Source organism: Eurosta solidaginis, chromosome 2 (genome assembly GCF_040869045.1).
Source record: "Eurosta solidaginis isolate ZX-2024a chromosome 2, ASM4086904v1, whole genome shotgun sequence".
NCBI lineage: Eukaryota > Metazoa > Arthropoda > Insecta > Diptera > Tephritidae > Eurosta > Eurosta solidaginis.
This window is the reverse complement of record NC_090320.1, coordinates 1,282,725-1,305,198: the sequence shown is the minus strand read 5'-3', so window position 1 is coordinate 1,305,198 and position 22,474 is coordinate 1,282,725. Positions and strand designations below refer to the sequence as shown.

Genomic DNA, 22,474 nt, shown 5'->3' with positions numbered 1-22,474 from the left:
GTGCTTGCGCCTACGCGAAAATAAAAAGAAAAGTTCTTGTTAATACGTGCGCATGAACGACAATAGGTCGAGCGGTAGATTGTGCATACACTCGTGCATACAAAAATACATTTGTAACGTCGTGAAAAAATTATTTTAATACATACGTACAATATGCCGAAATTCAGCGAATTAAAAGTGGAGCAATTGCGTCAGAAATTGCGAGAATTAGGCTTATCTGCCGCCGGTAATAAAGCGCAATTGGTAGAAAAGCTGTGTGAACATTTTAATGAAGAGCGTTTTCCAAGTGCTATGAATAATAGTGCGGTATTTAATGAAAGTAAGGAGTTAGAAAATTCCTTTCAGCAGACGCATGATGAAGGTAGGCCACTGAGTAGCTCGTCTCCAGTTCCAGTGACGTTGCCTTCAAGTTCGAATAGGTGTGTTACCACAACGGCAAATGGTGCAACGTTTATGGCGCCTTTGCAAACGCATATATATAAAAGTAGTTGGGGAACCAACGATGGCATCTCGCTGCCGACGTATTATGGCGGCGCGGCGCCGGTTTGCCCAGTCACTTTGCCCAACGTTCACGGGCAAGCGAAAATATATATGTCATCGGCCGACGCTAATGGTCGAGTAAATGTAAGTACAAACGTATATAATGTACCAACCGTGGCACATACATACACAAACAACGCTATGGCTGGTGTTCAAAGCCAGCCTACGATTCAATTTTCAGCTGCTAGCGAAAATCACAGGCATGTTCATTGGGGTACGCAAACGATAATGTCGCAGCCGACGTTCTCTGCTGACAGCGCAGTCATCGCGGATCGAAAGCGAAACGACGTGGTAAGAAACGAGCTTCAGTATAGCTACAACGCGAACAGGCAGCAACATGTTGGAATGCCTAACATATTCGGTCGAAACGAAATTTTAAATGACAACGGTCAACATTTTTGTTGGAGAAATCAAGCACCGAGTGATTATCCAATACAACAAACGAATGCGAGAAGCAACGAAATAAGAAATAATGGAATGACAACATTAGAAGAACGAATGTTGCCACACGAAGTGTATAGAAATGTAAACAATGAAACGAATACAAATAAATCAGTGATTTTTGGTGATGTTCGCGATATTATTGCAATTTTGCCTAAATACGACCCAAGTAAAAAGAATTTAACTTCTGAACAATTTGTAAAGCGTGTCGAACAACTACGAAATGTGTATAATTGGAACGATAAAATATTGTTGTATGCAGTGCAAACAAAACTTGAGGGTGTAGCAAAAATGTGGATAGATGCCAGGGCAGAAATATTTCTAAACTGGTCACATTTTGCTAATGAATTTTTGAATGAATTTCCATGTTTTGTAAATGCTGCTGATGTTCATATGGAACTAATAAATATGAAGCGAAATTGTAGTGAAAGTGCCGAATCTTTTTACTATAGAGTTTTAGCGACGGGTCGACGTGGTAATATTGACGATGCATCTATAATAAAATACATTTTAAACGGAATGAATGACGTTGATTTAAAGAGAAGTGTATCAGTTAATAACTACAATACGTGTAATGAACTTTTACGGGCGATAATTAATTATTGCAAATATAATACGGTGAAAACATCAAATGCGGTAAAGCGCGTTGAAGAATCAATTCAGGCCAGTGCAAAGAAAGATAATCAAACGAAGAAAATTATTTGTTATAATTGTAATAAGCCCGGACATCTTTCGCGAGATTGTTCAGAGCCGCAAAAACGTGAACGATGTACAAAATGTTTGAAGGTGGGTCATTCCACGAATAATTGCAAGACGACGGTAGCAAAAACAAATTGTAATTATGTGAATAAAATTGAGAATGATTTTACTATTAAAGAAATCGAAGTAAATGGCTTGAAAACTAATGCATTCGTAGATACTGGTAGTTGTCGTACGTTGATTAGAAAATCTTTGGCGTGTAAATTTGGACAATTGGATAATTGTTGTATAACATTGAAGGGTTTCGGAGGAGCATCATATGAGTGTACTTCGAAACTTAATGTTGCGTTGAATATAGACGGTAATATGTGTAACACGGAAATGTTAGTGGTAGACGATAATATGATTGATTATCCGGTGCTACTGGGTATCAACGTAATACATGGTAACGATAAACATTTCGTGTTCAAAGGCAATCAAATGTGGGTTATTGAAAAACCGAATAACGAAATATTGAAACTTAAAGATGGTGAATTTGGTAACTTGAGCAAGATGTTGCAAAAATATAAACAGTGTTTTAGCAATGAAATGAGTACAGTAGGTAAAACAAATATAGTAAAAATGAATATATTATTAACGTCAGATATACCTGTTAATGTGAAACCCTATCGACTTCCGTTCGCGCGCCGGTCTATTGTAAAGAACATTATCGAAGACATATTGAAATGCGAAATAATCCGTCCATCGAGTTCTCCGTACGCGTCTCCAATCGTGCTCGTGGAAAAAAAGGATAACAACTTCCGAATGTGTGTTGATTATCGCCAATTGAATAAGATTACTGTAAAACAGCCGTATCCGATGCCGATTATTGATGAGCTTTTTGCACAGTTGTCGGGTAATAACTTCTTTACTACATTAGATTTTAAAATGGGTTATCACCAAATTGAAGTAAGTGAGTGTTCGAAGAAATACACTGCATTTGTGACCACCGAAGGTCACTACGAATACAATCGCATGCCGTTTGGGTTAGTGAATGCCCCTGCCGTGTTTCAAGAAACTATGAACAAACTTATTAAATCGTGTGAATCGAAGAACATTATTGCGTATTTGGATGATGTAATTATTCCAAGTCAATCGGTAGAAGAGGGTATACGAAAACTAGACAATTTTTTGTGTGTTGTTAAAGAAAACGGTCTAACTTTACGTTTAGACAAATGCGAATTTTTGAAAGATGAAATTGATTTTCTTGGACATAAGATATCACGTGACGGTATAAAACCGGGTGAAAGAAAAGTGCAAGCGATAAAGGATTTTAAGGTACCCACGACACAAACTGAAATTAGAAGATTCCTCGGGTTAACCGGTTTTTTTAGAAAATTCGTGGAAAACTATTCTTTAATTGCACGACCGTTAACGAAATTAACAACGAAAGCTTGTAGTGAAAAATTTGAATGGGGCGAGTGTCAACAGAGAGCATTTGCCACTTTAATTGACAGACTCTGTAACTCACCAGTGCTAGTTTTGTACGATTTTAATGCGCAACATCAAGTACACACTGATGCAAGCAGTGTAGGTATCGCAGCAGTTTTGTTGCAAGCGAAAGGTGAAGGTGACAAGTGGCAAGCGGTTATGTATTTTAGTCGTCACTGTACACCTGCAGAATCGAGTTATCATAGCTATGAACTCGAAGTATTGGCAGTTGTTGAAGCATTACAGCGATTCCGTATATACTTACTAGGTAAGTCGTTTAAAATTTTCACTGATTGTTCTGCGATTTCGTCTCTAAAAGCTAAAACTCCACCCATACCACGTATTTCGAGATGGTTAGTCCGTCTAATGGAATACGACGCTGAAATAATTCATAGATCTGGGACTAGAATGGCTCACGTCGACGCAATGAGTCGTGCTCATGCACCTTCGAACAAAATTCTTCGTATTGATGATGCTGATGATGATTGGTTGTTGACAATGCAACTAAAAGACCAATCCATACGAGATGTAATAGCAGTGTTGAAAGGCGAGAACGAATCACCTCAATCAAAACAGATTCGAAAGGATTACTGTCTTCAGCGAAATCGCCTATATCGGCGCATAGATGGTAATTTATTGTTTGTTGTTCCTAAGGCAGTACGATGGCGTGTAGCTCGTTATTGTCACGACGATTTTGGTCATTTTGGTATCGAGAAAACCATAAGACGAATTCTTCAACATTTTTGGTTTCCAAAACTGAGAAAGTATGTAAAAGACTACGTGGCATCTTGTGTGGAATGCTGCTACTCCAAATCGAAAGGTGGAAAACCAGAAGGTGTGTTATACACCGAACCCATGGAGCCAATTCCATTTCGACTTTTACATATTGATCATTTAGGGCCATTTGTTAAAAGTAAACGAGGCAATACACATATTATTGCAATTAGTGACGCTTTTACAAAATACATAGTGGTGAAACCGGTACGTAGTACTAAAACTTTACCGGTTATACAAGCGTTGAACGAGGTATCTAGCTATTTTGGGTTACCTGCTCGCATAGTCACCGACCGTGGCTCAGCATTTACTTCAAAACAGTTCGTGAAGTATTGCACTGACAACAATTTAGTACATATTAAAACTGCTGTCCGAACTCCACGCGCTAATGGACAGGTTGAACGTGCCAACCAGCTAATTTTAACATATCTCCGTACTACGTCTTCAAATCCAAAAGAATGGGACGACCATTTGCGTAAATTACAATGGTCAGTAAATTCCCAAACAAATTCTACAACTGGGTATACTCCCAATGAACTTATATTCGATTTTAAATTAAACGATATCATACGAAATCAACTACTTGCTGCAGTTGTCAACGAAGAGAATGAACAAACGACTATACAAGATAAACGTAACATCGCCTGGTCTTCAATTCAAGAACAACGTAATTTGTGGAAAGAGCGTTTTGATAAAAAACATAAAACGCCCACTGGTTATAAGGAACATGATTTAGTTGTAATTCAAAATGAACCTTCCGCAACAGGTGAATCCCGTAAATTAGAACCAAAGTATCGTGGTCCATTTGTGGTGGCTAAAATACTTGGTAAAGATCGTTACCTACTTACCGATATCGACGGTATGCAAATCAGTCAGAAAAAGTTTGCATCCGTTTATTCGGCAGACAAAATGAAACCGTGGTGTTCTATGCCACCCGAACTTGATACATCTATCGACGATAATTCATCCGACGAAGGAGATAGCGAAGTTGCTGACATCGGGGCGATGCCATTATCAGGAGAAGCCGAGCTGTCACATAATTTTATTAAGGTGGCAATGCCGTAATGCCCACCATGTTGACACGTACTTCTTCATTTTGGACAGTCATAAAAGAGAGTGAGAAACGAGTAGTCGCAGAGTAACAACGTTGTCTTTTTGTAATGTTCTTAATAATAAAACTGTAATTGAAATCCTGACTGAATAAAATATTATATTATTAACTTTGAATTAAAATAATTTCTGACAAATGTTTGTACGATATGGGTATCAAACGAAAGGTGTTACTGAGCATTTTAAGAGGGAGTGGGCATTAGGTCTATAGGTGTACGCCTTTTCGAGATATCGCCATTAGGGTGGGCCAGGGGTGACTCTAAAATGTTTGTACGATATGGGTATCAAACGAAAGGTGTTACTGAGCATTTTAAGAGGGAGTGGGCATTAGGTCTATAGGTGGACGCCTTTTCGAGATATCGCCATTAGGGTGGGCCAGGGGTGACTCTAGAATGTTTGTACGATATGGGTATCAAAGGGAAGGTGTTACTGAGCATTTTAAGAGGGAGTGGACATTAGGTCTATAGGTGGACGCCTTTTCGAGATATCGCCATTAGGGTAGGCCAGGGGTGACTCTAGAATGTTTTTACGATATGGGTATCAAACGAAAGGTGTTACTGAGCATTTTAAGAGGGAGTGGGCATTAGGTCTATAGGTGCACGCCTTTTCTAGATATCGCCATTAGGGTGGGCCAGGGTTGACTCTAGAATGTGTTTGTACGATATGGATATCAAATTAAAGGTATTAATGAGGGTTTTAAAAGCGAGTGGTACTTAGATGTATATGTGAAGGCGTTCTCGCGATATCGACCAAATGTGGATCAGGTGATCCAGAAAATCATTTGTCGGGTACTGCTAATTTATTTATATATTCAATAACACTAACAGTATTCCTGCCAAGATTCCAAGGGCTGTTGATTTCGCCTTGTAGAACTTTTTCATTTTCTTCAACTTAATATGGTAGGTGTCACACCCATTTTACAAAGTTTTTTCCAAAGTTAAATTTTGCGTCAATAAACCAATCCAGTTACCATGTTTCATCCCTTTTTTCGTATTTGGTATAGAATTATGGCATTTTTTTAATTTTTCGTAATTTTCGATATCGATAAAGTGGGCGTGGTTATGGTCGGATTTCGGCCATTTTTTATACCAAGATAAAGTGAGTTCAGATAAGTACGTGGGCTAAGTTTAGTAAAAATATATCGGTTTTTGCTCAAGTTATTGTGTTAACGGCCGAGCGGAAGGACAGACGGTGGACAGTGTATAAAAACTGGGCGTGGCTTCCACCGATTTCGCCCATTTTCACAGAGAACAGTTAACGTCATAGAATCTATGCTCCAACCAAATTTCAAAAGGATTGGTAAATTTTTGTTCGACTTATGGCATTAAAAGTATTCTAGACACACCAAATGAAAATGGGCGGAGCCACGCCCATTTTGAAATTTTCTTTTATTTTTGTATTTTGTTGCATCATATCATTACTGGAGTTGAATTTTGACTTAATTTACTTATATACAGTAAAGATATTAAATTTGTGGGCGTAAAAAAGTGGGCGTGTTCTTTATCCAATTTTTTTTATTTAGCACATATATAGTAATAGTAGTAACGTTCCTGCCAAATTTCATCATGATATCTTCAACCACTGCCAAATTGCAGCTTGCAAAATTTTAAATTACCTTCTTGTAAAAGTGGGCGGTGCCACGCCCATTGTCCAAAATCTTACTAATTTTCTATTCTGCGTCATAACGTCAGCCCATCTACCAAGTTTCATTGCTTTAGCCGCCTTTGGCAATGAATTATCGCATTTTTTCGGTTTTTCGAAATTTTCGATATCGAAAAAGTGGGCGTGGTTATAGTCCGATATCGTTCATTTTAAATAGCGATCTGAGATGAGTGCCCAGGAACCTACATACCAAATTTCATCAAGATACCTCAAAATTTACTCAAGTTATCGTGTTAACGGACGGACGGACGGACGGACGGACATGGCTCAATCAAATTTTTTTTGGATCCTGATTATTTTGATATATGGAAGTCTATATCTATCTCGATTCCTTTATATATGTACAACCAACCGTTATCCAATCAAACTTAATATACTCTGTGAGCTCTGCTCAACTGAGTATAAAAATATCAAAAGAAAAAATTATAATATTTAATTAAACTTGCTAAACGCAAATACACATATGAACTGTACAGGAGTATATATTTTAAATGTAAATGGTATATATTTTATTTCATAATACACAATAGGGCGGGTCAATATTTCCCCAAAAATTGCGTACGAGGAAATGATCCATGGATTATAAAACGCTAATTCATTGGCGACTTGAAAGTTGCATTTAATTTGTAATAAAACTTGATGGCTTATAAAACTGCACACTTAAATTTAAAAAATATATGGCAAAAACTAAAATGCTTCATTAAAACGGAAAAGTAAACTACAGCATACCAATCGGTTACTTAGCGAAATGTTTTATACCCTTAGTGTCTGGGCAAATCTTCTGAATATGATGCGTAGAGCACTTTTCGTATACGCGATTTTTCGCATTATCGATGCTTAACAAATCGATCCGCGCTAATACACAAGTTTATGAAAGGGCAGGAGTTGTAATATACATATGTACATGCAAGAATGTATGTATACCTTGGTGTAAAATAATTGTCGATGTTTAATTATTTTTCCCTTTTAGCTGCATATTATCTAGGTATTTATTCAGTAATGCAGCAAACTCAAAACAGTGAAATACGACTTATGACTTATGAGCATGGATACCGCTGAATCTGGAAAACCTTTCTTGAGCGCTGAGCTCATGCTTTAAGCTTTTTTGTTGTTTATTCCTGATCACAATAAAGCCAAAATTTATTTCATTGCAATTCTACATTCGTTATGCATGCTTGGTATCCACTGGCAACCGTTTCGATATCATTTTCGTGCATTCAGCAAAATAACGACTTTTCTACATAAACTCGCAGTTCGGGGCTCAAAATCATGAGCATGGCGTTTCTCCCTTTCTGATTCACTTGCAGTTTGGTAAGATATGTATATATTTTCGTGTAATTAATAAACCCAATCAAACAAGTAGAGATTTTATGATCGGATCTCAAAAATTAGGTCAGCGCTTTAACCAGCAGGAAACTAAGGCTCCCCTAGCGGTGGAATTTTAAAATTTACTTCCACTATTTCAGGTACTTACGCAAGTTTTTTTGAACTTTTACAAAGGAAAAAGGAAATGTAAAACAAAATCAGTGCTAGCGACATGTATTTTGATGTACTGAATTCGAATCTGGTATTTCCTTTAATTAGTCTGCGCCAAACTTTCAAGTAAATTGTAAAAAAAAAAAGTACATTCAAAATCTGTAATCAAGATTGCGGCAAGTTCGAGCTAAATTTATTTATTTAATCTACACATTGATCAAATCTTACAGACTAGACGTACATTTGATTTAAGATGCTCAGTATAGGGATTCTTGGATGTGAAGATATAAACATGTATCATGTATACATACTCAGTAGATTAAGTTTTAGGATACCGGAATGAACTTGATTCTGAGCACCATAGTAAAAGTTTATTCATACGTTCAAAAGTACTACTTTTCAATCTTTCATCGCTTTCTCGTAGTAGAAAAAAATGATGTAAGGGTGGGCGTGATCCGGGGCACCATAGCAGGTGTTCTTCCATTGGTTCGAAATTATTAGTTTTTAGTGTATCATTTAGCGTAGGTGATTAATTTAAATTTTAAATTTTATAATCGTTAGTATATTATTGAGCACGTTATCGGAAAGAACGTGATTTCGGAAAGATTTGTCCATTTGAGGTATTGATATAAACGTGAAAAGTGATTGGAAATGTCTATTCCAAATTATGAAAACATGTAATTTAGTCTTTGACTTTAATAATTCCCAAATCAACTGCGGTTAAGTAGTCGCATATTTAAAAAGTTATCTTTTCACATTTCCTATTTATTTTTTAAAATTTTTGAGTTATTAGTATTAAGGGCTCAATTTCCTTTTCGTAAGCCTTCTTTACTTCAGGCCTACATATTACATTGTATTGAGTTTCGCTCTACTTTTCCAACTGACAGGACATGAAAATGTACATAAGAAAACTGATTAAAATTGCATTAAAGTTATTGCTTGTCCTGAAACCAATTTTGTACACATGCGCTATATGCGATTGCGTATATTTAAATTTTTTGTTTTCATAGATCCATGCTGGGAAAAAGTATAAAGACCGTTGTTTGCATTAATATTAAAAAACATGTACTCATCTACTTTCAACAAAGTATGTACACATGTACGAATGTAAGTACCTGGAAGGAAGGACATGATTACAGTAAACCAAAATTTATTAATTGCATGCGCAGCGAATTCGAGACCTGCTTATTTAAAATTCTCATGGTACTGGAAAATGTACTCAAGAGTGAAATCATAACACTTATATCTGTAAATTAATATGTACATAGTATACATTGCTTTCATTTTGCACACCTACAGGACAGTTGGATGACATTGTTGCTCTGTCTGACAGCTGTGTTCCAAAGGAAGAACTGATGCAAAAGTATGTTATAATATATTTATAATAAGGATTAAAATTTTCAAAGTGTATCATATTTCATTTAAAAGGTAAAATAGTAAGCTTCTTTTTTAGATAATAAAAAAATATTAAAACTGCGTTCTCGTGAAAAATGAAAAATAAAAGAATGTTCGATGCAAATTTTTTTTCGACCCACATTAATGTACCCTGAAACCTGCGGATAGATTCTACTATATGATACACAAAAAAAAAAAAAAAAAAAAAAAAAACAAAGGAGGCGCCATAACCTCTGAAGAGATTTTGGGCCGAGCTGCAATTTGCGTCATGTTGTACACTCAAAGTGCTTGGTGAAACTGCCGAGGGACGACTCCGCCTACACTGAGAGAAAAAGACTGGTAAAATCAACCGAAATACGGGCCAATTCAACCGAAATTTCTGTTAATTTTTATCCATCGCAACAAGATGTTGAATCAACTGCGCACAAATCGTTGATTCGTAAGTACCTATGTTGCCATATAAATAAATAAATGTAAGGCGCTTCTCTTCCAATTTGCGTCGTGCTCCTCTTGATTTTCCCTACAAATTGGCCGGACGGGACCTACATGTTTTATGCCGACTCCGAACGGCATCTGCGAGGCAGATGAGTTTTCACTGAGAGCTTTTCATGGTAGAAAAACGCTCGAAGCGCTTGCCAAACACTGCCAAGGGCGACCCCGCTTAGAAAAAATTTCTTCTAATTGAAAAACGTTATTTCTGAAATTTTGATGTTGCTTTGCCCGGAGTGCGAACCCAGGGCATACGGTGTGGCAGGCGGAGCACGTTACCATCACACCACGGCGGCACTTACTAACCTAACGTCAACTGGGCGTACATCAAATATGCTGGCACACATTAAACATTATACACTTTATTATTTTGTTTTATTAAACACACTTTCACCAAATTTTTTTTTTTATAATTTATTTAATTTATAGTTTTGAACCTCGCTTTTCAAATAGAAATGAAAATAGTAGTCACAAAACTGATTCTCAATTCTTTCAGTTGCAACTCAGCTCATTCCCAATTTCTTCTCTCGCATGTAGTTGCCACACTTGGTTGTTTCGAACAAAACTTGTAGTATAAATGTTTGACATAACATTTTAAATAGAGAACTTGTAAGTTATAGAAAAGTAAAGAATCAAATCGCTAGAAGATAATTCACCACAGGAGTAACTTTACATGTAATTCGGCAAGTTTAATTTTCGTAACACTTCAAGTTGAAACGATTCCAAAACAACTCAAACTTTTATGTTGTCGGAAACATCAACATTAAAAAAGGATGTTTTTTATTATCTTATTAGATTCGTTCGCGTGAGTGAAAATTCGGCGCAATTTTGCATTTCGCTTGGAGGAGAGGGTGCAAAATTGTACCCGATAAATAGGTATCCCGGTATCTCATAATTTTTTGCACAGTAAATTCAGAAAAGGGTTTTTATGGTTTTTATTGATAACTGAAAAACTAGTTTTTTGTTGCTTTCGCATTTTGTGTATTTTTTCGATTTGGTAGTATTTTTATTTTGGTGTTTTTTTTAACAAGTGGCAGCATCGTCATAAGTACAAAGTAGAGAGCGCAGTGAGCGTAAAATTCTCTTTGAAATTTTCTCATGTATTGACTGTTGATCGCTGTTGAAATGACCAGTGAGATAAGTTGTGTTAACAGAAAAATCAGTTAGATTGAACAGGAATCTGTTAATTTTATAGAATTTTGTTAACTTAAGAGCGACAATTTCTCTTCTGTTGAAATGACTAAACTAATTTGTTCGTTTGACAAAGAACTTGGTCGAATTAACCGTAATTCGATCAAATTACGACCGAATTTCCGTTAAGTCAAGAACAACAGAACCGATTTGTTGATTTTACTAGCACCATTTCTTTCAGTGTATAAACACTTTTTTCTAATTGAAAAAACTTGTTTCTAAATTTTTTATGTTGCTTTGTCCGGGAACTGAACCCAGGATCTTCGGTGTAGTAGGTGGAGCACGCGACCACCACACCACGGCAGCCGCCGTATATGATACGAGCCTGACCCGTGCGCATCTTGCGCAACCAATATAAAAGTCTCTTATCAAATATCAACAGAAATCAGCTGTTCTATTAACTTACAGGTTGTGCTGCCATCTAGCGTACAATAGCAACTGCCGGTAATGCAGTGCAAATATTCACAATAGTGCCATAGACAAATAGATTTCTTTGTGTGCTCACAATCGTTTATTTTTAACAAATTATTTTAATAAAATATAGCTAAATAAAAGCACTACGACCAAAAATGCCCAAAGCTCGCTAATAATCAGAATCTCCATCTTTACAACCAAGACTTTATTTATAGATTTGGATTCCAAATAAAAGTGAAAAAGGGACACTCGTACAGCAATTAGAAATAATATATATGATAACAACAAAATCGGCGATTAGTTACATATGAGAGATAAATCAAGTTTTCCCTTTATCTTGGCAACCCGTAGTTATTTAGTCCTGCTTTTTTTTTGCAAATAAGCTGAGATTTAATAGTAAAAGAATTATATAAAGTTTGATCCGAATTAGTGACATAAAAAATTTCTGGAAGTAAACTTTGAAATTTTATCCCAAATATAAATTTACATACAAGCTTTAGTGCATTAGACAAAATGATATCCATTTCCGTGCTTATAATATTGAGTCATCGAGCTCTGGATCACGACCAAATCTCATTGGAACCATCAGGATCAGTACTATGAGAGTTGGCAGCACTCAACGAATGTGTACACATAATAAGGTGCCTGTTATTTTCCACATTTTTCCCCCGAATCGCTCCATAAAATTTTACTTAAAAGGTTAAAACAAATTATCAAAATAATAACTAGTAATATTAGTTCTTTAAACCATGCCACAAATGCTATATGTTTTCCACATAAAACTGTATGGGATTTTGCACTTAAAAAAAGCAAGAGTACCAATGATTAACAAAGGGGTCGGCAGTTAAAACATGTCCAAAACTGCTTTGAACTAAAGAACTTTCGTCCCAAGGCTTATATTAAAAATTTTACTTCTGCCAGGAGCTTTTTGCACATTATGTTGTGGTTCTTGTATTTTTCATATAAAAATGCATAGTTTTTCTATCATGCTTTAAAACAAATGTAATGTAATTATTTTATAGCTTTAATAATTAGTATTCAGACTTAAAGTTTAAATTTATGGGCTTTCGAATGGAAAAAATATGTTAAATATCGGATGCCGCAGTGCATATGACTGTAAGTGCTACCAAAAACAGCGGGTATGCTCAACATTTTTCTACAAAAAGCAAATCAACAGACCCACTCTGTTGATCCGAAACTGATCCAGATAGATATCTGGATCACAGCGTTGTTGTTGCATTTGCATGTTAAATTTCTATCCGTATCTGGATCACGCTTCGTTGGAACGCGACTATTGAATTTTTCTTCGATACGCCTTAATTAATATGAAAGTATATAAAATGTGCTCTGTACATTTACAAATGTATATAAATGTACCGTTGCACAAATAAATTGCATGTCATTTAAAGTAAAAAAAAAGTCAGAGTCAATTGCGTGTATGTTATTTCTATAAATTTGCTTATTACATTTTTATACACAGTTGAGCAGAGCTCACAGAGTATATTAACTTTGATTGGATAACGGTTGGTTGTACAGGTATAAAGGAATCGAGATAGATATAGACTTCCATATATCAAAATCATCAGTATCGAAAAAAAATTCGATTGAGCCATGTCCGTCCGTCCGTCTGTCCGTTAACACGATAACTTGAGTAAATTTTGAGGTATCTTGATGAAGTTTGGTATGTAGGTTCCTGAGAACTCATCTCAGATCGCTATTTAAAATGAACGATATCGGACTATAACCACGCCCACTTTTTCGATATCGAAAATTTCGAAAAATCGAAAAAGTGCGATAATTCATTACCAAATATGGATTAAGCGATGAAACTTGGTAGGTGAGTTGAACTTATGACGCAGAATAGAAAACTAGTAAAATTTTGGACAATGGGCGTGGCACCGCCCACTTTTAAAATAAGGTAATTTAGAAGTTTTGCAAGCTGTAATTTGGCAGTCGTTGAAGATATCATGATGAAATTTGGCAGGAACGTTACTCTTATTACTGTATGTCCGCTTAATAAAAATTAGCAAAATCGGAGAACGACCACGCCCACTTTTTAAAATTATTTTTTTTTAAATTCAAATTTTAAAAGAAAAGTTAATATCTTTACAGTATATAAGTAAATTATGTCAACATTCAACTCCAGTAATGATATGGTGCAACAAAATACAAAAATAAAAGAAAATTTCAAAATGGGCGTGGCTCCACCCTTTTTCATTTAATTTGTCTTGGAAACTTTTAATGCCATAACTCGAACAAAAATTTACCAATCCTTGTGAAATTTGGTAGAGGCTTAGACTCTCGGACGATAACTATTTTCTGTGAAAAAGGGCGATATCGGTTGAAGCCACGCCCAGTTTTTATACACAGTCGACCGTCTGTCCTTCCGCTCGGCCGTTAACACGATAACTTGAGCAAAAATCGATATATCTTTACTAAACTCAGTTCTCGTACTTACCTGAACTCACTTTGTATTGGTGTAAAAAATGCCCGAAATCCGACTATGACCACGCCCACTTTTTCGATATCGAAAATTACGAAAAATGAAAAAAATGCCATAATTATATACCAAATACGAAAAAAGGGACGAAACATGGTAATTTTATTGGTCTATTGACGCAAAATATAACTTTAGAAAAAAACTTGGTAAAATGGGTGTGACACCTACCATATTAAGTAGAAGAAAATGAAAAAGTTTTGCAGGACGAAATCAAAAGCCCTTGGAATCTTGGAAGGAATACTGTTCGTGGTATTACATATATAAATAAATTAGCGGTACCCGACAGATGATGTTCTGGATCACCCTGGTCCACATTTTGGTCGATATCTCGAAAACGCCTTCACATATACAACTAAGGGCCGCTCCCTTTTAAAACCCTCATTAATACCTTTAATTTGATACCCATATCGTACAAACACATTCTAGAGTCACCCCTGGTCCACGTTTATGGCGACGTCTCGAAAAGGCGTCCACATATAGAACTAATGCCCACTCCTTTTTAAAATACTCATTAACACCTTTCATTTGATACCCATATCGTAGAAAAAAATTCTAGAGTCACCCCTGGCCCACCATTATGGCGATATTTCGAAAAGGTGTCCACCTATAGAACTAAGGCCCACGCCCTTTTAAAATACTCATTAACATCTTTCATTTGATACCCATATAGTACAAACAAATTCTAGAATCACCCCTGGTCCACGTTTATGGCGATATCTCGAAAAAGCGTCCACCTATAGAACTAAGGCCCACGCCCTTTTAAAATACTCATTAACATCTTTCATTTGATACCCATATAGTACAAACAAATTCTAGAGTCACCCCTGGTCCACCTTTATAACGATATCCCGAAAAGGCGTCCACCTATGGAACTAAGGCCCCCTCCCTTTTAAAATACTCATTAACACCTTTCATTTGATACCCATATCGTACAAACGCATTCTAGAGTCACCCCTGGTCCACTTTTATAACGATATTCCGGAAAGGCGTCCACCTAGAGATCTAAGGCCCACTCCCTTTTAAAACACTTATTAACACCTTTCGTTTGATACCCATATTGTACAAACGCATTCTAGAGTCAACCCTGGTCCACTTTTATAACGATATTCCGAAAAGGCGTCCACCTATAGAACTAAGGCCCACTCCCTTTTAAAATACTCATTAACACCTTTCATTTGATACCCATATCGTGCAAACAAATTCTAGAGTCACCCCTGGTCCACCTTTATGGCGATATTTCGAAAAGGCGTCCACCTATAGAACTAAGGCCCACGCCCTTTTAAAATACTCATTAACACCTTTCATTTGATACCCATATCGTACAAACAAATTCTAGAGTCACCCCTGGTCCACGTTTATGGCGATATCTCGAAAAGGTGTCCATCTATTGAACTAAGGCCCACTCTGTTTTAAAATACTCATTAACACCTTTCATTTGATACCCATATCGTACAAACAAATTCTAGAATCACCCCTGGTCCACCTTTATGGCGATATTTCGAAAAGGCGTTCACCTATAGAACTAAGGCCCACGTCCTTTTAAAATACTCACTAACACCTTTCATTTGATACCCATATCGTACAAACAAATTCTAGAGTCACCCCTGGTCCACGTTTATGGCGATATCTCGAAAAGGCATCCACCTATAGAACTAAGGCCCACGTCCTTTTAAAATACTCATTAGCACCTTTCATTTGATACCCATATCGTACAAACAAATTCTAGAGTCACCCCTGGTCCACCTTTATGGCGATATCTCGAAAAGGCGTCCACCTATAGAAATAAGGCCCACGCCCTTTTAAAATACTCATTAACACCTTTCATTTGATACCCACATTGTACAAACGTATTCTAGAGTCACCCCTGGTCCACTTTTATAACGATATTCCGAAAAGGCGTCCACCTATAGAACTAAGGCCCACTCCCTTTTAAAACACTTATTAACACCTTTCCTTTGATACCCATATCGTACAAACAAATTCTAGAGTCGCCCCTGGTCCACCTTTATGGCGATATCCCTAAATGGCGTCCATCTATAGAACTATGGCCAACTTCCTCTTAAAATACTCTTTAATAACTTCCATTTGATACACATGTCATACAAACACATTCCAGGGTTACCCTAGGTTCTTTTTACAACATGGTGATTTTCCCTTACTTTGTCTCCACAGTTCTCAACTGAGTATGTAATGTTCGGTTACACCCGAACTTAGCTTTCCTTACTTGTTTTAATTTTTTTTAAATTTCATCATTTTTGCTTTTCTCTAATCTATTTTTTCAGATATCTGAATCAAACGCCACACATGTCTTCATTCGAAATCCTACTTCAGGCAAATATAGTTGTGAGGTTTCGGCAGATGCACCAACATTTGATACAATTGTTGTATCTGGTGAAATGGAAGTTGTGGGTAAGCTAACAGTGCTGTTAAAGAGAACGCTTTTACGTATAGAGAATATACATTATTTAGGTATTTTAATATTTCTTTAATCGAACTTGATTGGTCGTTTGCTACGTATGGTTCGCTTGGTATTAAAATAGAAGCGCACTTTTAGGAGCAAGAGTTTTATTTTGTGATTTTATTATACTTGCTAGGTTATTTCCTTGATCAAGGTTCTATGTGGAAATGAAGTTCTACAAAGTCTTTTCTTTAATATAACATCCTTCTTATTTATTTTTTAACTGCTTTACAGAACTGCCTACACAACGGCCAGTTATAACAGGTATTCATTCGAGATATCGTCTTGGCGATATTATAAATGGAAACTGCTCCTCAGATTTTTCGAAACCGGCAGCGAATTTGACGTGGTGGATTAATGATATGCAGGTGAGAATAATAATGGAAAAATAACTTTAACTGCTTAGTAAGTTAAGCATATTGAACCCTATAAATGGCCTTACTTGATGGTCAGTTGATACTAGTTGACCGCAGTTATGTGTATTCCCTGTCTATATCTATAAGGAATAGGTTTGGTGTTTTCAGGCTTTCAATTCAATGCTAATTATATTATTTTTTCATTTCATTTTCAATTTTACTTAACCTGAATCAACTTGCTAAAAATTGCATGGCCCTGTAGAAATGCCTTTAAGTTATTTCAACCATATTTGTCCTTGTTCATATTCACCCGTTTTTGATGTGTGCTTTACTATCATTTCGGCATTATTGAATTTCTTGCCTGTGGTAATACATACATACACAGCAATTTTTTCTGCTGCTACACATTTTCAATAAAGTGTCACATAAATCAAATCAGAGATGAAAACAATTTAATGAGTCCACTATATACAACCAATCTGTTCATACCCGCAAAGCATATGCGACCCGCCCCACAAGCTACAACTTGTGCAGTAGTTTTGGTTGAACGACGTTCAACAGTAGCAGCAACGGCATTGAAACGGCTAAGAGCCAATCAAATTTCATTTGCCTTCCATGGAACAACATTCAGCTCAATGCAAGCAATGCTGAAGGATATATTTAAGCTAAAGAAAGCAATCCCCGCAAGTGCAGAAATATTCGAAAAAATATTCTTAATGAATGCTCAACTTCCGAAATTCTACCAATCTTTCTCCCTTTCTGCTCTTTGAGTAGCTGTTGCTTGAAAAAACATTTACTGCAACTCGAACAACAACAAAAATTCAATTTGAAATCAATATTGGCTAAAAGTCATTTTACCAAAATGGACATCAACTGCCAGCCAAAAGTAGTATCAGCTAAGAGCATTCCAATAGCGAAACAAACCTTTGCCACAACAACAATGCCTTTTATAAAAAAGAAAATTGCAATAGCAACACAAAAAACCTTGAAATATTATTGCCAACAAAACAAAGAAAAATAAAGTAAAACCGAAAACGAGTAAAAACGTAAATGAGAAAAATGCCAAAATTGTGAACAGATTTATGAAATGTTCAAGAAAATGAAAATGCCAAAGCAGCCGCAAGCGAAAGCTTCAACCTTTTAGTTGTGGGAATATGGAGAAGAATGTCACCCCGATTGCACGACAATGGTGTCAGCGTGTCATAAGTGACATATGCTTGCTGTTAGCCAAAACTATTGCTGTACTGTTAAGCTGACTGTGGCTAAGTTACTTTAAAAACACCTACACAGATTTAACTAACTTCACCGCAAGACGTATTTTTGGTTTTGCTTTCGGATTTTTCAATTTTCTGCCGAATTTTTTGTTAGGTTTTTATGAAATATACAGGCATAAGAACTTCATTTGGTCAATATAATTGAAATTTCGATTAATGCAGGTGTCTCTCAATGTTCCTCCCTGAGAAATAGCGTTTGAAAATATTGCGACAACATAAGCCGCCTTTCTTGTCTTGTATTCAAGTACTGTTTTGTGAAGTAGAAGTAATTTTAAAGAATACGTGGAGACATACGTACTAAAAAGATGTCGATGTGTCTGTAGTGAATTTACAGGACTTGATGGATAGGTCCATTAAGATGTCCCAAATGGTCTCTAATCCTGGATGTATGAGCACCCGTGGTTTACACTTCTTCGAAGAGTCAATCAATTTAGCTATTGACCTTATTTAAAGTTTGCATGCCACCACAAAATCATAGAATAACGATTGGCCTAGGATAGCTAGTCGCTCTCTGATATATTCGGACTATGACATAACAGATGCTGCACGCTTTCCTCCTCATCACTACATCTGCTGGTGTCACAGTAATAGTATGAACATAGTGTCGATATCGCGCCTTTCCTGGAGTCAAAAATGTGTTTGTAAATACTTTGAAAATGGACGTGACTCCGTCCACAGTGGCAAAGAAATAGCCAGTAAAAACGGGTCTTATAATTTTTTTTTTTGCATGCAGACTTATCGATTGATACAATAAAGCAGGGACTCAACTCTTTTTCTATCATGACATTCAGTTGCGGGGCGGCGTGCGTGCATATCAACAAAAAATTTAAAAGGAAATGACTTCAGGCAAAATATTGCAAATTTAAGAATTAGAGGGGAGTTGAGGAGGTGGTACATAGAATTGAAGTACTAACTGGGTACACAAAATTGCTGTTAAAATAAAAAAATAAATGTAATACGCGATAACCTCCGAAGATATTTTCAAATTTCGCGAATGAAATTCTTCTTTTCTTTTTGTTTCGATATTTTAAGAAAGACTTCTTTGAATTTTGTCTGAAACTAAGCAACCAAGTTTTGAAAACGTTTACGAAACAAATTTTAAATCTCCAGAAAATTTTACAACATTTTCGAATTTTTTATTTGTTCTCTGGTTTTTGAGTATGCAGTTTTGTAGCGAAGAACAAATTATAGGTCGTTGATTTTTGACAATCTTTTTTCCGAAGGGTGTTCTAGATTTTCTTAAGTAAAAAATTTGGGTGGAAAACAAGCTGAAAACCCTTCGAAAAAAATAAATGAGAATTTTTAGGGACCTATTACTTGTACTTTGTTAGAACAAAATTGATTGGGCTACAAAAATGCATAGTCAAACAAATTCAGCAAACTAAACCGAAAAAAATATATATGGATTTTCTTAAAAAAAAAATAGTTTTTAACGTTTTTGAGATTGGTTTGCATACTAAAAAAAGAGAATTTAACTGTCGAAATTTGGTAAAAATTGGCACTGCCTTTTTCTATTCGTTTCTGTACATGTAAACAATATCTATCGTAAAATTTAAAAAATCCGAACGAATGAGAAATCAAGTTTTTTGTATGCCAATTTAATATGAAATATATTTTCATAAGCAAAATAGAAATAAAATAAACGGAACCAGACATTCAACGACCATTTATGTACATGCACACATATAAACTACTTATGTAACATAAATGCTTGCAGAAGTCGCCGAGCATAATGATGAAATGTTAGTGCGGCATGTGGCAAGTTCCAATCTAATGTTGTGCAGTGAAACGTAGTGAAAGTTTATTGATTTATGCATTTGTTGGCAAACTGAAAATTGAAAATTTCAGCATTTTACTACTACATTAACACCGCAAATTTATATTAAATTTTTCTCGACTCCAAAAGTATATATATATTTTTTTTATTTAGTTTGTAAATCACACTTGAACGGAGCCGAAGTTGCACTTGAGTGCGCAGCGGCAACGGTAACTTGTAATGCTGGTACCTGTAGTCACTTGAGCGCTGATTGCGATTTCTGTTTTCACTTCCGAGTTACGATGTCGACAATGACTTTACTGGCATTTACGCCCCTACTTCCACTTGTTAGCACTGTCAGTGTGTCAACTCTCAAGGAGCAACTTTTTTGATTTTAGGGCGAGCGTATAAATAGATGTATTATGTATGTATATATGTACATACCATTAACATATACATATGTGCGCACGCGATTTCATTTGAAACTTTTTCAACTTATACTTTACAGTTGAATTAGATAGTTGTGGCCATTTGTAATTTCGGGACTGTGGTGATTTTTCCGGTATATTCGGTTAAAGTTATCCTGTATGGTGAACATGTTTTTTTGGAATATAAATAACTGTAGCAAACTCTTTCAGATAAAGGCCCCACATGGCTTAGTGAACTGATCGAGGAAAGATTTTTCTTTCCATATTCCTTTTTATTGTCAGCGAATTGCTTAGAGAACGAAGTATAAAATATTCAGAAGTTGGCGCCACCACAACATAGGCACCCATCCCTTAAGGCTTAGGTTAGGTTGAACTGGTCGGTCCATGAGGACCTCACATAGACTGAATTAATCCGTAGTGTTACCAGAAGTTTGTGTTTATCGACCAAACTGAAAAACCCTATCAAAAACCAGGACCTATGTTATAAAATAACTCCGTCCTCTTGGCAAATACTAGAAGCTTTCTACGATACAAGCAACTTGCTGCTTCTAGATCTGACAGTTGTATCACTCCCAAAAGCTGGAGTCTTTTACTACGTTTCCACCGAACTTAAACTCCGTGTTTGCCAACCTTTTTATGCTAAATATCTCTTGACAGAAGATGAATTTTTCATTTTCGCTTTGGAATTATTGATATAGAGGTTAAAACGTGTATTTCAATACCACTATCTATATTTTTTGGTATGTTTTAGCCGCCGTATGAATTAGGCAAACATGGAGTTTGGGTTTGGTGGAAACGTAGTATTAGTCGGACAAGCGCAGGGCATGAGCACAAAACGTGCTCGATCGTTTCCCCCTCCTGCCCCCACTTCCTACATCTGCTATCACTGACCAAGCCTAATTTAAAGGGATGTGACGCCAGAAGGCAGTGTCCAGTCAGAATACCTATCATGAGTTTACAGTCCTCTCTTTGTAATGATAGAAGCAACTTTGTTAGTTTAAGGTTGTAAGACCTACACATAATCTTCGACACTTTACAGCCCGCGCTGGAACCCACGCCTTTCCCGCTTGGTCGATCATGTTCACCTCTCGCCTTCGCTTAATCTCGCCCAGTCTAATTGGGACGTCTACGGAGCAAGCTTTAAGGGATGCGCACTTTATAGCTAGTTCATCTGCTTTTTCATTCCCATTTATTCCCATATGACCTAAAGGCTTAATAGATTAAGAATTTCAAACCTTTTAAAAGCTTCAAACCGTTTTGGAATTACTCAATTCGTTCTTGAAATATGTATGATTATGTGGACCCAATTTTTTTTTTTTTTTGGAAAAAACCGTTATTCGTAAATATCTCAAAAACGTTACCATAGAATTAAAAATAACTTTAATTTTCGAAATCAGGGGGTGATTTTACATAGGAATTTCATAATGGCGTCTCTGGTGCAGAAAAAAAATTGGAATTTGTGATCCAGTGTTATTATTATTTATTTTATTTTTTCAGAGAAACGCTTAATGGCCTTGTAGTGCGCGCCAAGGGAAGACTTTGATAATATGGGGACTTTCGTATGAGGTGTTTTTTTTCGAACGCATGGATTCCGAAAATAAGTTTTAATACCCATGAAACTACCAAAACAATCCATTGTTTTTTATCTTAAACGTGTAATTGCTCAGAAAAAAGGGAGTAAATATTAAAATTTTTGCTAAAATGTTATGAGCCTAATACGATGATAGTAAATTTCGAATCCTGACACATACGCACACACACATATGCATACATGCATACACCCATACAATAATTTGAGTTGTAAAAGCAGAAATTTTCAACTTTGCGACTTTGCTTGCAAATCAACAGAAAGTTCGTTTTTTATTTTTTATTAGAATTACTTACTTTCTGTGACTTTGCCAAGTGTCACTTGCATACAAGCACAAGCCAGCACACACCTGCACATCTTTACAAAATTCACAAATAAATGCGGGTTCATGCAGGCGTTAGTGTCGTCGTCGACCTGCCGACTACTAGTCAAAAATTACATCGCATTAGGTGG

At 36.2% G+C, this 22,474-nt stretch overlaps 1 protein-coding gene across 8 annotated transcripts in view; it reads left to right on the top strand.

Annotated features, from left to right (window-relative positions):
• LOC137239097 (uncharacterized) overlaps positions 1–22,474 on the top strand; it is a 306,266-nt gene that overhangs the window by 273,351 nt on the left and 10,441 nt on the right. For all 8 annotated transcript variants that reach the window (XM_067764016.1, XM_067764013.1, XM_067764010.1 and 5 more), the window contains 2 exons: positions 16,444–16,570; positions 16,854–16,987. In XM_067764016.1, the coding sequence (XP_067620117.1) occupies positions 16,444–16,570; positions 16,854–16,987 (261 nt within the window). The remainder of the gene's footprint in view (positions 1–16,443; positions 16,571–16,853; positions 16,988–22,474) is intronic.